This window comes from Falco punctatus, assembly GCF_963210335.1.
Source record: "Falco punctatus genome assembly, chromosome: 8".
Classification (NCBI taxonomy): domain Eukaryota; kingdom Metazoa; phylum Chordata; class Aves; order Falconiformes; family Falconidae; genus Falco; species Falco punctatus.
Window position 1 is genome coordinate 7,790,332 of NC_137588.1, and position 17,149 is coordinate 7,807,480.

The 17,149-nt window shown below is 46.8% G+C and overlaps 1 protein-coding gene across 10 annotated transcripts in view; it reads left to right on the forward strand.

Moving 5' to 3' along the window:
* AGAP1 (ArfGAP with GTPase domain, ankyrin repeat and PH domain 1) overlaps nucleotides 1-17,149 on the forward strand; it is a 393,739-nt gene that overhangs the window by 84,656 nt on the left and 291,934 nt on the right. For 2 of the 10 annotated variants that reach the window (XM_080399838.1, XM_080399844.1), the window contains exon 1: nucleotides 12,676-14,656. The exons of 4 other annotated variants lie outside the window; for them this stretch is intronic. In XM_080399838.1, coding sequence (XP_080255964.1) covers nucleotides 13,543-14,656 — 1,114 coding nt within the window. In that variant the 5' untranslated portion in view covers nucleotides 12,676-13,542. Of the gene's footprint in view, nucleotides 1-12,674; nucleotides 14,657-17,149 lie in introns of those variants that run through there. 4 more of the 10 variants (XM_080399843.1, XM_080399840.1, XM_080399841.1 and 1 more) reach the window with 4 other exon arrangements.

The window sequence follows — 17,149 nt, forward strand, 5'->3', positions numbered from 1 at the left end:
TGTAACACAACTCTGTTGTAGAGCAAAACGTAGCTGAAGTATATCCTGAGCTGTCCTCAGCGTAGTCAAGTGTAGTACGTAAATTATTTGGCAACAGAACCCCCTGAGATCTGTTGTCCTGAATAGAAGTCTGAAAGTGCATAGTTGTGGAAGTTTATGCTGAAATATCCAAGGGTGATAATGCAAAGCTGCCTGTGCATCTCTTGGGCTTTCCTTGGGGTGCCGTTGGTAAAACAAGCTGTTGTGGGTGAAGGTGCAGATGCTCTCCATTGCACTGTCAGACCCCGTCTCCCGAGTGAAAGCATAGAAGAGAATTTCTCTGAATAATGCTTCTGTGTTACCTTTCTTTAAGAAATTGAAGACCTTTAAATGAAATAACTTCTGAGTTGTCATATCCTACCTGGTCATAGCAACGATTAGGATTCTTTTGCTTAATTGGCATTTGTTATTGCTTATTGGCAGGTGTGTTTGTTGGAGCCCAGGGTGGCTTTCTAACATGACAGCAATTCAGTATGTAAGATTTTCTGTGGGTTAATGTACGTGTGCGGTATTTCAGTAGTGCTTCTTCTATTATTATAGTGTTTTAGATCTCACTTGAAATTCACCTTTGATGTCTAAACATAAAAGCTCTCATAAAAACAGGAAAAGAAATGCTTTCTCAGCTTCTCAAGCTGTGGAATAGTTAAGGAATGCCTGTGTTGACAGGATTATTTGACTTCCTTGTCCAGGTGTGTGGGATACTCTGCTTCTCATGAGGCTTTTCAATGGTCCGTGTAGAGGCTTTGCTTTTATTGCTTTTTAAGGGATTCACATATCATAGGATATATCTAGAAATTGTCCTTTTATAAGCTATTCTTTGTTGGTTCATCAAGCTTCTGTCATTAGAAAATGGGTGTGTGCTTTTAAACACATGTGTTCCATGGAAGAAAAAAAAATTACTGACTGCTAACTTGGGTGTTTCTGTGAATTTAGGTAAGTTTAACATCTCATGAGCAACTAGAGGAGCCATCGATGTGTGGTGCAGTTTAAGGGCTGGCTCTGCCTCTATCAATGTGAAGTTAGCGGTAGCTTGCAGAAAACGCTGTATAAGCAAAATGTTTTGGGGAGCAGTGGAGGAACAGAGGGCAGAAAAGGCTCTGGTATTCTGTTTTCATGGAGAACTTTCTGTCTTGATGCTGGGGTGAGAAAGGGGTAGGTGCTTGAGGGTGTTTTTTCTGTTCGTACTCTGTGGGTTGGTGGTTCATTTTTCATGATGCACTAGTTTTTCTTTTTCCTGTGGAGGTATACAGTTTTTGGAGGAGTTGGAACTTCTGGGAACAGTTGAGTAGCTAACCACACAAGATACTAAACAAATAAAAAACTTCAAGTGCTGTCAAGTGAAATATCCTAGAACTAAATTCCATGACGTAATAATGCAATGTAGTCAACATAGTTGAAAGAAAAACAGAAAACTCAGCAAAATGTTGTTATTTCAGCTTAGTAATGGAGGAATATATAACTTGCAAGAACAACTTCAGTGTCACAGTACCTTTCTTTGTGTGGCAAGATCTGAACTGTAGGATTTCGAAGGCCACCAAAAGGCTCTTTTGAGGAAATTAGTACGAATCCCAGTGATTTGCCTGGAAAAGGAGCTGAATAGGCAGTGATGTTCCATCTGCTTATGCAAGGAAGAACAGACTTGCTAGAAATGTTTACCTCAGAGTGGCACAGCATTATGAAAATCATAAGTGAAACCATAAGCAAGACAATCTGTTGCACTGGGACTTGTGAAACCTGGTGTTTTAGTCACAGAATGGGAGCACTTGGAAGGGACTTCTGGAGTTCCTGAGCCTAGCCCCCATGGTAAGCAGGGCCACCTTGGAGCATGGAGGCTTCTCAACTTGTCTGGGCCACCTATTCAGATCTACAGCTACCACAATGGTGAAGTGTGGTGTTATTTTGCTGTTGTTTGGTGTTTTGTTTTGTGTTTGTTTTTTTTTTTTTTCTAATCGGTATTTCACTTGCTGCTTTTCGTGCCGTGTGCGCCTCCAAGAAGGGTCCTGTTCTGTCTTCTAACATGCTATTAGGTAGCTGTAAATGGTGTATCTGCCCTTAGCTTTCCCCTCTTAAGATTGATGAAAGTATTTGTCACATTGAATTACGAAGTTTCCAGATAAAAAGCATGGGTATTCTGGGAAATTTCTTCATTGTTGCTGTAGTGGAGAGCCCCTAGCAGCTGTAGGAACTTTGGCATCATGAAGTTGTTCATCACTGTCAGCTGCATAAGAGAAACCTCCACAGTATTAAAGTATTTATAACAAAACAGGCTGAAGTTGCCCTTTAAAATAGTTAATGCCTTTTGCATGTTGTCAACAAATGTGTCAGTAAAAAGAATCCAAGATGAAACCAGCCACAAAACGAATAGTCTTTGCTATTTGAAAGGAACTGATTTTTAGCTACAACTTTTTCTCCCTCGTTTGATCTAGAGTAAATGCGGTACCTATAAAACAGCAGTGTTATGTCAGGTGCTAGTAATGAAGAGTAGCTCCTGGCTTCCTACTGAAATTACTCTAATTCAGTTATTTATGTGTGTGGTGTTTGTTTCGGGTTTTTTAAGTAATTTTGATTATGTGCCTGAATTTTGAAAGGTGGAGTTGTAAAACATGGCTGGGAAGTATTTCGTAAGAGCCATTTGATTTCTGGCCTGTTTGCAGCATGTGAAATTTTTGACAGAAATCTCGATTGATTCTTCCATGTTCAATAATGTGTTCATTACAATGGTATTTCCTGAGCAGCTGGGCTTGCTTAGCTTTGGAGCTAAACCAGCAAAAGCAAGGAAGTGAATTTTCCAACCCCCCCTCCCCCCCTTATTTTTTTGCGTGTTAGAAAATTATGTTAATTTTTTTATCCTGTTAATGAAATGGCATGGAAACCATTTGAATAATGGGGGAGGGCAAGAGCAGAAGTGGAGGACAGGGAGGAAATGGCATGTTTTATAGTCTTGTGTATGGTGAAAGGGCTTGCTTCAGGAATTAGCTTATCCTTTCAGAACTAGCCTAATCAAAATTCATAGATAGAGCTGCGTTTCCTGATGGTCTCGAAGTTAATAAGTGCTTCTGTTTCAGGCAGATCTTCTGAAGTGGTTGAAGTTGAGTCTTCTACATGAAAACTCTTTGGTAGGCTTTCATAATAGCCAGATTGTCCGTCGTAGTGCTTCTTACCACCAGTGTGGCGTTAAAAATAGCATGTGAAACGGAGTATCTATAGGGGAGAAATTGTGTATTGACAGGCTGCACTGAGACATACAGATATTTTTAAAGTTACTGTCAGAAATGTCTTTCATCAACGGAAAATACCATTCTGCAGGTTTTAATCTTGCATGCAAGTAGTACGTTTCTCTATTACTTAGAAACAGACTGAGCATACAGAATTCTGTTGAAAGTACTGGGATGCTGGTATTTAATAGCGTTTTCCAGCCCATCTAAATGTATGTTTCAGATCTCAGCCTCCTGCCACCCATCACCTGAGTAACAGTCCTGCAAACCTGGAGGAAAGCAGTCGAGCCCCTCCAGCTTCCTTGGCTGCACTCTCACGTTGTTTCACTTTTGGTGTAGTAAGGACTTGAAAATTTTCCACTGCATTGAGATACGTCAGTGCCTGAAAAGGTGTGCAGAATTCGTCCCGTGGCCTCTTAGAGAGTCACAGAAAAATCTGTGGTGCGTGATACATGGTCTCCTGTGTCAGAGGAGATCATTGCAGCGTGGGCAGATGCTTGTAACGTGGTTTGTTTCTCGCCTCTAACCTTGCTGCACTGTTGAGAAGGCTGATAGGGGAGAGCAGTGGGCAGTGTTCTCACACCCGGGGCGCACTGAGATAGAGGCCTGAGGGCTGTGTGCTGAGAGGGTGGCTACGAGCCTGCTGCTGCTGACTGCTGCCGCTCGTGTGGGAGTAAGCACTGGCAGCCCCCTGCCTGGCAGCAGCCCCTTGGTAGAGCGGGGCCAGAAGGAACATGGTCATGGTGTGCCTGTGCTCCTACGGCGTGCCTGGTGGATGGCCCCCTACAAGCCCAAGCTAGCTACAGGTTTTTCCTTCTTTTTTTGTGGGTGTCCCTGTCTTGCTCCCCCCTCCCTGGCTTTAAACTTCCTATGTCCTGCATTATTTTTGATGAGTCAACACTGACAGACTCTCAGGTCTATAATTAGCCAGCTTGTACATACAAGCAACTATTATCTGTCACTGGGTGGATTTCTTAAGAATTATTTTCTGGTCTAATTCTAGCCTTCCCTTATCTTCTTCCTTCTTTCAAATGCACAGCAGTAGTTCCATTCTTTTTGGTGGCTGTGCATGGAGCACACTGAGTTCCATGTGCTACAGACAGAAATGTAAGTAATCCTGTACTTGACACAGATATTCATACTATGTTGTATAACTTGCTGAAGCCAAAGAAAAGGGGGCTGTGGTGGACAAGAGAAAGGCTTGTTCAATGTAATTTATGAAGGGCAGAACCAGGCTAGAGCTGCAAAACTGTCAGAGCTGTAAAGATTAAGGTAGGTGTGCAAGATGCAGCTGCTGGGTCAATAAAGACTTTAGCAAGCTGCATATGAATCAAACCTGTTTACATTTGCTGATTTGCATCGTTTGTTTTGCCACCCTATTGTATGTACTTCAGTGCCCCTTGGGTCAGCATGTAGTTTTCCGAAAAGTACCTGCCCCAAACCACAATCTTTGTATTTGCCAAAGCTTTTTGGCTACTTAGCTCTGGCGTGGTTTGAAAACGCTACTACCCAAGTGGATTTCACATCACATTACCTTTACTATGTTTCTGAAAGCTTTAAAAAGTTTTTGCAAATGTTAAAAGCTTTTACAAATGCCGTGCTTTGTTTAGTTACAGAATGGCAGCAGGCAGACCTCTGAATGCAAGTCCTGTAATAAATAGGTGGTTTATTGAATACAGTATCTGGAGGGTTAGAGCTCTGAGCCATTCCCATCCATCTACTTTTGTCCTGAACCAGAAGGCATGCTTGTGTAATTCGGTACAAAGTCATAAGCTAGCATGCAGATGCACTTGGTATATACATACAAAATACACAATATATATGGTGTATGTAACTGCAGAGAGAGATAGATGAAGCTATGTGTAGTCTAGAGAGATAACAGTAGAGAGACATAGTTCTGGAATAGGTTTGTGTCCGAGTGAAAAACAGCACTCCCTTTCTAAAGCTGTAAATGGGAGTGTAAAGTTGCAACTGCATGACAACCCCCTCTTCCCTGAGGTATGTTCAACTGGAGAATATGGAATAGCTGTATCCAGAACAATACCTGTAGTACAAACACCCAGCTGAGAGTTCACCTGTTACCTACCTATAGTCTGGTCTCATCTATAGTCCCCACTATATTCTTGTTCTTCGCTTTCTTCGTTTTCTTGCCTACAGTTAAAAAATCAGGAGTCAAATATATGCTGCATGTTATGACACTTAATTTTGGAGAGAAATATTGCATACCTGATTAAAACATTAACATTTCTGTCACTAGTCCGAAGTGTAGCCACTAGCTCTTGCGCTGCTCAGTGAATAGACGGCTGTGTCAGGAACAGGTGTCAGCGTAAGCTTTCTTACACGGATGGTTTAAAGGTCGTGCTTTCAGAGGAGCACGTGTTCCTAAAAAAACTTAAGCCTCTGAATTCATAGCACTTAAGTCTGACTAGGCTTCATGTAGATGGTAATGTGACTTAATTAGATTGTCATCAGTGACAATTCACACGCTTCCAATATTTGTGATAGGAAAGTTTGTTTAGCTGAAAGTGGTTTCTTGAGTTCTGATAGTTGTTTTTTTTTTTTCCTCACTGCAGTGCAGTCTCTTAAAGTATGTAAATGATTTGAGGTGAAAAGCGGCCTGCCTAAAAATAATTAACACAGGATAGCTAGCAGGCATCTGGAAATCTTCCTGCTTAGTGAGATACCGAAACACTGTATGTAATAAGCAGAAGTTGCAATCCTGAGTTTGAGGGACTGGAACTGTGTATTCATGCTGCCTGTCAGAATATTTTATTGTGCACAGGAGGAGGGATTGAAAGAAATGTGTGATAGTCTGATTTAAAAAGCGCTTACCTTTCAGAAAAAAAAAAAGAGTAATATCCAAAATGAGGTAAGGATTTTTTTGAAAATTGTACTCTTTCTTACAGAGACAAACACAGCTCTTAAATTCATTAGCTGTGTACTTCAAATGGGATTCTGAAGTGACGTTGTATATGAACGCTGATTATTGTTAACAGTCTCCTGAGGGAACACCGGGTGTGTAGAAAGATGACTTTTCTTCTAGTTTATGCTTGGAAGTTTTGCCTACCAGTAGCTGAAAGGGCATCCAGGTGACAGGAGTGGTTCTTCCAGGGTGTATCAGCTGATCCTTCTCTGCACATCCATCAGATGGCCAGGGTGCCTCGCTGCTGCTCTTCCACATCTGAGGTGTTCTGTCTTGGGAGATGAAAAGGACAGGGAGCGGGTATCATACAGGTTATATTGGCAGCCTGCTTAGAAGCAAATTAAAAGTTAGAGAATTCATATTTCTGAAGTTATCCTGATGGATCGATGGTATATGTTGGCAGCTTGGATTGAAGTGCAAGCTGAGTTTTGGGATCGTTGGGCAAGTTGACTGCACAGGGCTGCAAAGAGAGGTAACCCTTCCGCAAAGGAGCATTCTGCAGGGGCAGGGAGAACTTCTAGCAGCTGCGAGGAGTGCCTCAGGATGATGATCTACCACGTGACTGTCTGCTGCCTCAGTTTTAACATGTAATGTTTGTATATGAAGTACTGTAGTGATTTGGTTTGGTTTTATACGGTAGCCTGGTCCACTTACAGCCTTTTCCTGGAGTCTGCTGACAAGCCTGTGTGACTTTTTGCTACCCCACACACTGAAATACTGTGATAGGGCAGAGCACGGAATGTGGACAGCTTTAATATTGGCCATTCCATACTGAAGACCTTGAGGAAATGACAGAATTATAAACCAAGTTAATTCTACCACCTTCAGCGGGCAGATTTACCACTGTGAAGGTTCACAGTGTAGCTATCAGGACAGGGGTGCTGCATGCTGTCGTGTCTTAGCTCAAAGTATTAATGAAGGGAAAGAAATGTAGTTTCTGTGGCTTATTTTATTTTTGTGGTCTCTGCTCCTTCAGTTAAGTTCTATAGTGGCAGAAGGCTGCAACTCTTCTGTCAGATGATGTGATCTAAAAAACCCCTGTATTTGAAATGGGAAGATGAATCTTGCAGACTTAATTCTCTGGATGCCTGTTGTTCAGTGAGAAGATAACTTAGGAGTATCCTATTTTATTCAGTAGAAATCCAGCTGTAGTCAGGTGGTTTGTTTTGTTTTTAAGCAGAAGAGAAGCAGATGGGTAGGCAAAATATATTAATTATAATGGCTCCAGCAGCTTGAGGGCAGCAATCAGAAGGATAATCTTAGTCATGCACAAAACCTGAAGACTTTGTGCTTTCTCCCCTTTAAAAAATGTTTTTTGTTCTGCTCTTCTAAGTACACTGCAGTGATGAAATCTGCCACATTTGGGCATCAAATTTTATGCAATTTGGAATTTGCTGGAAGCTGTCCATTAAGAGAATTTTTTAAAACCAGTATCTTTAGCATGTATCATGGTAAAAAAAGATCATAAATGATTTAACTCTTTCTTTTTCTTCCCCTCCCATTTCTCCTTCACTTATCTTTAGTGAATGGGTAGGAGTCATGAATCAAAGATGTTTCATTATTGTATTTATATTATAAAATAATATGTTCTCATGAAGCATGAGTCCTTTAGGCTATGAAGTACCTCATCAGTATAAACTATATGAAAAGAAGTACTAACCCCCACATTTAGAAATTAAAAGGAAAAGAATTGTAAACAGTATTATCCTGTATGGTGTAATAGACCCGGCAATAAGACACATCACCTTCCTGGACTAGCGATGCCAACCTTTTGAAGTCCAAAAGCGTTCTGAGTTTTTGCAAGGAACTGCTGTTGCAGTTGGTAGGATTTCTGTTCAGGTGCCAAGACCTTTGCCTAAGAACAGCTGTAGCTTTCCAGGATATGTGCTTCTTGCGTGTAAGCGAGAGCTTCTGTAATGCTCCATGTTTGCTCTCTATTGGCTTTTTTTGAAGCGGTTAACCAGGTGGAGCTGATGCCTGGTATCCTGCAACCCCCCCTCTGGGGATCTCTGCAATGGGTAAGAAGCGTATTTAAGTGTTACAGGCTTTGAATGGGATTGCTGCAACCTCATTGCTTCGTACAGATGTGCAAACGTTTTCTTTCTCTCCTGGTGAGAGAAAGACAAATGATTGAGTTGCATTTTTGCTACACATCCCATCACCCTTCCTCGCTTTCCTGCTCAGCATCCAGTGTTTTTAGGACAGGAATGTGATTTCATTGTGCTGACAGTAAGGTCATTATTGATAGCAAACGCTGACTTCTCGCTGGTAGCTCCTGCTCTCTGTATTGTTGTGAGATGTCTCTGTTCTTAGTAAAGAATTGCCTACAGTGAATTCAGGCCTGTTTTAATGGACAAGTGCATAGTGACAGAAGAACACAGATCAGTGGCTTAATGCAAACCCCGTGGCTCGAGAGAGATCTTGAGTTCAGTCTCTGTATTGCTGGTACCCTCCAGCATGATGTTGTTCTCGTCCAGATGCCTTCTTTTGTTTCCACGTTGAACATTGATCTGTAATGACAAACAGCGGATGGAGCTCAGTATCTCTAGAAGAGAAAAGTGTAATAGCTTCTGAATTACTCTAAAAATTTTTCAGGTGACCTAATTTTGTTTTCCACGATCAATTTTTCAAACAGCTACTTGCAATGATACTGTGTGTCTAGAGTTTAATCTGCAGTAAAATTTAGATCTGCTTTTCTTAAAAAAAAAAAAAAAAACAAAACAAAACAAAAAATGCAGTGAGAGCAGTAAAGATTTGAATGACTAGAAGTTGTCCAATAAAACGCAAAAGATTGGAATATAAACAAGCAGCATTGCAAGATTTGTGCACCCCTAAATGTTTCAGCAAAATGGCTGAACTGTCAGGGCCATCTCAAGATTAAAATTTTAATGCTCAGATACTACCAGTGTATACGAGGCATATGTTTCTCCTTGTCTGGGCTTTTATATTTGAATGGTGATTGTGCTGAATCTGCTGGTGGCATGTGAAACTCTTAGAAGAATTTGAGAATAAGAAATTAAAGAATTATCCAAGAGTCTTTTTGCAAAGAGTTCTTGGGAAAAGAAAATGCAAAGCCTATTTTACATCGCTTTTAATGATGTAACATTTTTTTGCTTTATAAAGTCAGTACCAGGATTATTGGTTGCTTACAGTGAACTTGCTTTACAGTTGTTGGAGAGTAATAATGCTTCTCCCAACATGGCTCATGTTGGGCAGTCAGCACTGTGTGGTGGCAATTGGGTCAGCAGTGATGCGAAACTCAACTCAAGGATATCATTCAGGATGGGAATCGGTGAACGCAGGACTCCTGCACTTTTTCTGATCATCTTAGGTTTTGGTCATGTGTTTTTTTGTTGTTTTTTTTTTTTTTTTAATCTGGAGTATTTAATTTGTGGCTTCCTTTTAGCAGTGCACAGTGTTTCACTACAGGCACAGCTGGTACTGCAGCACTGCAGATTTGAAGTAAAACAAGCTGTGTGAGGCAGAAGCCCATGTGAAGATTGCTTGAAGCTTTTTAAAGATGTATCTGAGACACCCGTGTTTCACTGTGTTGATTAAAACAAATGATTGGGTTTTGTTGCTGCAAATTGTGAGTCTCTAAATTATAGCAGAGTGCTTCTCCTGTGTGGAAAATGTTTATGCATTTTAAGTCGTCAGGCTGGGTTTTGCTAGTTTGCTGGCAGTGTTGCAAGAAGAGCCAGCTTTCTGTGTGAAAAATAAAAATATATTCCATGTATTCAGAAGGCTTTACGTTGCCTCTAGAATGCACTTAGCTTTGGTTTTGTGGCTGATGAAGGTCCTCAGAGTAGTGTAGTTAGGTTTGACCTTGGCAGTAGGATGAAAAGTGGCAAATACGACCCTTCAAATGGCTATGTGGAATGGAGGATTTCCACGGTACTGCTTTTCAGTGTGAATATCTTGGAGGAACAATAAGACTATGTCATGCGAACATACTTTGGGGGTATTTCATGTGCTTGGCAGAAGGTAGTACAACTTTTGAGTTAGGTGGGATAAATGAGGGGTACGTATGCTTGCCATCAGGTGCTGTCGGTGGACCTGGCACCTTGGAGAAGCCCTATGTTTACTGTGCACGTGCGTCGTGCTCTCTGCTTCCAGCTGCCTGCAGAATGAAAGGTAACCGGGAGCTGCTGCCGAGGGCCCTTCAGGACACACGGCGTAGGCTTTATGCCAAATTACTTGTTTGGGTTGGCCGCCGTGGCTTCTGGCTGCGCTTGTCCCAGGGCCTGAGGGACTCCTCCTGTTCTGGGACCGGATCTGTGCTAATTGCGTGATGGGTGGAGCGGTGGGGCAGGAGGGGACGTGCTGGCGCTGCTCAGGCTGCCTGCATCCCAGCCCGGCGGAGGTGGGCGCAGCGAAGGGATGCTGCGCTTGGGCCACAGGCAGAATCCCTTCGGCTAAGGTGTTGCACAGGCCTCCCTGGTAATTTTGGAGCTCTTGCAGAATATTAAAGATGAAATCCCTCATTCTGTGTATTATGTCCCTGCTTTGAGATAGTAAACCGATGTTGCATGGCCAACGAACAACGGATTTCTTAAAGCTGGTGTAGTTTCTCTGGTGGTGGAGAGGGAGGAGAGGACCTGCAGGTGATGGCCTTCAGAGCTCAGCAGAGCCGATTGCCTTACAAGAAGCCTCATAGACCAGAAATCTTACCAAGAAGTTGCAGGGTGGTAAGATGCGATGAGTAGTCAGCGCGAGCCGATTTACTACCTGTAGAAGAGCTGTTGCAGCATCTCGGAGGGCTGATGGATGGAAGTGTTTCCAGCACCGGTGGGACTGGTGTGGCACAGGGGCCGGGGCTGCGAGCCGGGCAGGAGGCGGGGGAGGGCTGTGGGATGGGGGGGTGCAGCGGGGAGGCCTGGAGGAATGTGCCGGCTATTTGTCTGCTCTTAAAAGTGGTTCCTCTGAACGGGTCTGTCATCCCGGGAGGATGAAAAATGGTTGATTCCACTCCGGGTACGAGCCTGCTGGCTGCGAGCGGCGCGCTGGAAAGCGCGGCCCGGATCCCGCTGGGGGATGCGAGCGGCAAGAGGCAGATGTCGGCGCTGCACCGGTTACACGGCTGGAGCCTCCGGGCTTTAACCGCTGGGCACTAGGTAAAGCGTGTGTCTTTTAAAATTACTATTCCTCCATTTTTCATAACGAGGCCTTCCCCCCTTTAGAAATCCATATTGGAAGCGGCCTTTTTAGATGTCAGAGAAATGGAAAAAATCTACTGCCCTTCCATGGTGGTGAGCAGGCATCTAGAAGGACCTGGAAACTCTTTTCAGGCTGGTCATCAGCTCGTGTTGGGTTGTACTTAAGACAGTTTCTCTAGGGCTGGCCTTGATCAAGTGCCTACTGAAGGTATGTGTTCAAATCTATCCAGTGACGAATGGAGCAGAAATGAATAATAAATGTTAATTATTCAGTGTTAAAGACAACAGCATCTGTCATATCTGGAGAAGTGATTTAGATAAGTAATTCACTGTGTTCCAACTGGTGATCAATCTGCAGCATGTGCGGCAGGATCCCAGTATTACCAATAAACTGTTACATATAGTAGCTGGAACCCAGAGCATCCTTTAGTTTTGGGTGCATCTGGTGTGAGAGCACAACCTCCCACCTGGAAATGCTCCCGAGGGCAGGTCCTGCCCGGTTTGTGCCACGTCTGTCTCGTGGTCTGGAACGGTGGTGCTTGTTTGGGGAGCACACCCAAGCAGAAGCTTTTGTCTTCTGCTCTCTTCTGGCTGATTTTTGAATCCGTCCTGGGAGTGAGTTGCCTTGATAGCTTTGGGGTTCTCTTCTGCTTGAGATACATTTTCACCTTCCTTCATTTTGAGGTGTTTACTGGTTTTGAACCTCGCTGGCTTTGGTGAAAGATGTTTGATTGTAGCCTTGAAATGGACATACAAGGCTGTTGAAGGTAGTTTTTGAAGCTTGACTTTTAAAAGCATATCATGCGTGGAATCCTAGAAACCTTCTTCCTAATACTGTTTAACTTGTGGTGTCTGCTGTCGTGGCTGGCTTACCACTTTTTTTTTTTAGTGTGGGCATCTGTTTGTTGTTAATTACTTCACCATTCCTGATCTGTACTGCTACAGAATTGGCCAGCTGGGTGTGGAAGGAGCATGTATGACACTGCCTTCCAGTTTTGTGGAAGTGCCAGGTTCTGTTGGAACCAGTGGTTGTGAAGGGTGTGGTGGGTCAGGTTTTTTGCACAAGTAACCATAGGAGTAATGTGGCTTTTTACCTGTGCGAAGCATTAAGGACAGTCACAGATGAAAAAATAAAGCAATTCTGGGTAGTTTGGACTCTTTGTTGTTAGGAAGGTGGTGTTGCCCTCGATTTGCCCTGCACCCAGGATGGGGGGGATGCACAGCGGGCTGAGCTTAGGTGGGGTTAAGTTCATGGGCCATGAGCGCCTTGGCCTTTTGTGGGCCTGGGTAAACCCTGGGACTCAGCAGCCGGCGAGGGGTAGCAGCATCCCCCCCGCTGAGGAGGGTGGGTGCGGGAGAAGGAGAACCAGCGATGCGTGAGGGGCTTCCGGGTGGGCCCGCTGGCCTGCAGCGCCTGCCGCACCCCCCCCCCCCCCCTCCCCCGCATCGTGCTCGCCGCTCCCTCCCGCTCCCGGCCGGGTGCTCCAGTCCGGCGCTTGGGGGAGCCCCGGCTGCGCGGCCGAGCGCTGCCCGCCCGCCCCGGCGCTGCGCCGCGCTGCCCGCCCAGGGGCGTGCGCCTGGGGCCGGGCGCTCCTGCACCCGCTGCGCTCCGCAACGGCGGCGTTTTCGTTTCCAAACGGGCCCCCTTCCAGCCCAGCCGGGGCGGTGGGCTGCCACTGCCCGCCGCTCCGCTGTCCTGGGGACGGATACTGATCGGATTTACCCGGCGGAGGGGGAAAAAAAAAGGGCGCAGGATCCGCAAACGTGCAGCTTCGCTGTAAACAATGAAATTGAAGGCTGCTGCTGCTCTAATCCCGTGAATACCGGACCCTGCTTCTGCCCAGCAATGCATTTTGGGATCCGCAGGAGGATGCATGCGGCTGCTGCATGGATTTAACTCGTCCCTCGACGTCTCCTCGGCGGGGGCCGGCAGGGCTGGATGGCGCTTCCATGGACGCCGGCCGCCGGCGGGGAGCGGTGCCGGAGCGGAGCCGCCGCTGAAGCGGGGGCTGCCTAACCCTGCAGCCGGGGGAGTCCCCGCGCGGTTTCTCTATTATTACTGTGTGGTTTTTTTTTTTTTCATCGTTGTTACTGTTTTCGTTGGGTTGCAGCGGTTTGTGGTTCTGCATTTCGATTCGCGGCTCCAGCAACCCACATCTTCCCGACACCTCCATCTCCGGCGGCGGGCGCGCCGCGATGCCTGGGCTGGATGCTGCTGCCTGAAGCGGGGAGAGCAGCCGGCAGGGACATGTATCTCCTGGACAGCAGCGAGCCGCCGGCCGCCGCCTCCTCTCCGGAGAGGATGCAGCGGGGGACCCCCCAGCGGAAAACCGTGTACCGCATCTCCGTGACCATGGTGAAGAAGGAGCTGCTGGGGCCGGAGGGCGGCCATCCCGGCCCGGAGCGGCCCCGGCGCGGGGGGCGCCGGGCGCCGGGCTCCTCCAGCCTCACCAGGGCCGGGCTGCTGCTGGTGGAGGAGGAGGAGGGCGAGGAGGAGGGCGAGGAGCGGGACCGAGTCCCCAGCCCCTGCGGCTTCCGCAACTTCAGGACCCTCAGCACCGGGCAGCTGGAGCTGGGCCGCCTCAAGGTGCCGCGGAGAGCGGGGCAGCCCGGCCCGGCCGAGCTGGCCCTGGGCGGCCCGCGGGGCGGCGGGGAGCCGGCGGCCGCCTGCGGCGGGGCCGGAGCCGCCGTCTGCCCCGGGGAGGAGGCCGGGGGGCCGGGGGCCCGGGGCCCGCCCGCAGGCCGCTGGGGCGAGGCGCCGCCGGCGGGGGAGCAGGGGCAGAGCCCCTGGCGGCAGCCGGGCCTGCTGCGGCGGAGCTTCAGCTTCAGGCACTGGCCCGGCGGCGGGGAGCTGCCGCGGGCGGCGGGCCGGGTGCGGCGGCACAGCAGCTCGGGCTGCCTCCCCGGGCCGCCGCCGGGCCGGGACGCCGGGGCGCGGGGCTCGCCGCCCGCCGCCGGGCCGCCCGAGAAGCGCAACACGCTGGACGTGGGCGAGGTGCTGAGCCAGGCGGACCCGCTCTCCCAGCTGGAGCGCTGGGAGCGGAGCAAGAGCAAGAACCGGACCCTGGATAACAGCGACCTGCAGCGGCTCTCGGAGCGGCTGGGGCGGGAGGGCCCCGCCGCCGCACACGAGCACCGGCTGCTGCGCTTCTTCAGCGGCATCTTCGCCCGCAAGGACAGCGCCGCTGCCCTCTTCGGCAGCCCCCACGGGCGGTCCCCCCGCAGCAGCTTCTCCAGGTCCAGGGCTTATTTCAGCAGCCTCAGGAGAGCCACCGTGGACATGCAGTCCAGCTCCGAGAGCATCAATGGGTCCCCCCACAAAGGTGCCCTTCCTTGTCTCACCCGAGGGGCTGGGCGGCGGGGGGTTGCTGCAGAGGTGTGCCTCGGTGGATGGCGGGCAGTGGGGTGCGAGGGCCCTTACACCTGAGGAGAGGGAGATGCTGCCCTGGGGTACCCGGTGGTTGCACCAGCAATGGGTATGGCAGGCTTGGAAGTGCATGGTAAGGGCATTGCCTGGCAGCTGTGAGGAGGGCAGGTGGGGCTGTGTGCCTCCTGAACCAACAAGCTCTCTCTGGGTTGATTGATTTGTGCTCTGGAACGGCTGAGTGAGGCAAGTGCAGCTTGTTTAATTATGGAGTGGAAGCTGAACTCTAGTGCTGCTCTATATAGGTCACCGGGTGGCCCAGTGCTGCGCAGCGCTGGGGCTTTCCCCTTCTGGAAGGACTTTTGTAATTCTAGGGGTGGGTTACGGTGCTCAGAAATACGCCTGCTGGCTTTGGACAAGTAGGTGGATGCTGATGTAAATACTTTGTCCATCATAAACCTCTTCTGTCACAAGAGAACTTAAACAGAGTGTGATGCTTTTAAAAAAACCCACAGCATAAACTCTGAAGCTATGCTCTTTGAATTAGCTCGTATAGCTGTGTACAAATCTTTTTCTAGCCAAAGTGTTCCTAGTGCTAGATGGAAATCGGATTGGGAATTCTGGGGTTCCTGAATCCCTAGGATACAAGAAAAACTTGAAAATTAACCTTGTTGTGGGATGGAAGTCAAAAGCTGACTAGCTGCTTTCTGTAAGGACCTGAAAGGATCACAGTATCATTGGCTGGGACACGTTAAACCAGAAATGCTGGTTGCAGGGCTTCATTGCAAGATGGGGTGCTTTCTTCTTAGCTGCTTTTCAAATCCTTAATAGGTATCTGTGTTGAAACATTTAACTAGTAATTATAGTAGCCTTTGAGCTCTAAGTGCTTATAAAAGTGGCAAACGATCTGTAAGTTGCTGCTATTCTAAAAATACAATTCTTAATTAGAAAGATGAAGCTGTCTGTAAGGGGCAGGTTCGGCAGAGGATGGATGTCCTAGTTTTGCGCTGGAGTGGTTTATTGTGGGGAAGCGAGAGCTGGAGAGGGTTCGCGGTACTGCCAGCCCACTACAGATTCAGAAGTCCTGCTGCGAGTGGAGTATGCCTGGAGTTTGAGGCACAAGGAGCAAAGCCAAATATTTAGACCTAGTAACTGAGGATTGTAATATTTTATTGATGTAGAGACATTCATGTGGGCTTATAATAATCTTGACGGAAATTGTGGTCTGACCTTGGTTAAAGTTTGAGGTAACCACAACAGAGAGTTATTTCATACAACTATTTATGCCTGTCCTGTGCCAATATGCTGAAACTGTAATTCCATTTTAACGGCATACAGTCATATACACGGAGCACAGCCTGGGATAAGCTTTTCTGACGGTTTCAGTTAATCAGTAACTGCTGATACGCAGAATTAAGGCGTTCCAGAGAGGTTGTTTTTTTTTCCTGTACGTGCTAGTGTTGAATTTTATCTGCTGCAAGTAAGCTTTGAGGCTTGTTTTCCAGAAGATGCGCCCTGGGACCAGCAATGTGGCTACAGGCTGGTCGCGGCATTGCAGGTTTGTGTTATGGGTTAGCAGGTACGGTGTGCTCTGCCGCTTTCTCCTTTTTTTCTAGAGAAGTGTGATTTAGGCTTTTGCTATCAGGAAAAAAATAATAATCTGCGTACTGTTTCAGCTCTTGCTTGTTGGTGTTCTTCCAACACAAGTTCAAACTAATTTGTATTTATTTTTTCCTATCAAACATTTCTTCTAAGAAATAATGAGATACTACAATTAGCATGCCAAATGTGTTTTAGTACTTTAAGATTGCAACAAATGCTGTTCAGCCAAGACTCCTCTTTTGCTGCTTTTAGTTGATGCAAAATTGATATGCTCCTTATGGATCCTATGCCTAGATTTTGGAATAATCATGGAGACACAGGTGGAATCTTGATTTTAACGTGGGTTTTTCCCCCTGTGTAACCAGTTGCAGAAAGAGTTGAAACTTGTCACCCTTGTACCATTGGCATTCTGTGTGTTTGGTGGTGTGCGTAAGTTATTCGACTTTGTACTTCCTATACGAGGCCTGCCTAAGGTCTGTAGATAAAGTAGAAGCTTTAAAGAGTGCACCTCGTTGGCATATTCAGCTTGAAATAATCACCCAGGTGTTGCAACATCTGCTTGTATGATATTTCTTGAAAATCTGTTCCGAACTACCTTAGTTAATAGTACTTTTGAACAAGCTGAAGTTACAAAACTTTCAAAGCAGAAGAGTAAAGGATTTTTACATGTGCGTATTATTTATGTTACTGGGTTTGACTTGCGCTCTGAAGTGGGTAAAGGTTGATTTTGGGGGGAATTACTCTTCATATTGTCAGCCCTAGCAACGGGGAGGCAAGGGATTCAAACACCTAATGCCAGCGAGGATCAACTACAGATCCAGGTCACTTAAGGGCTGATCAGATTTCTTTC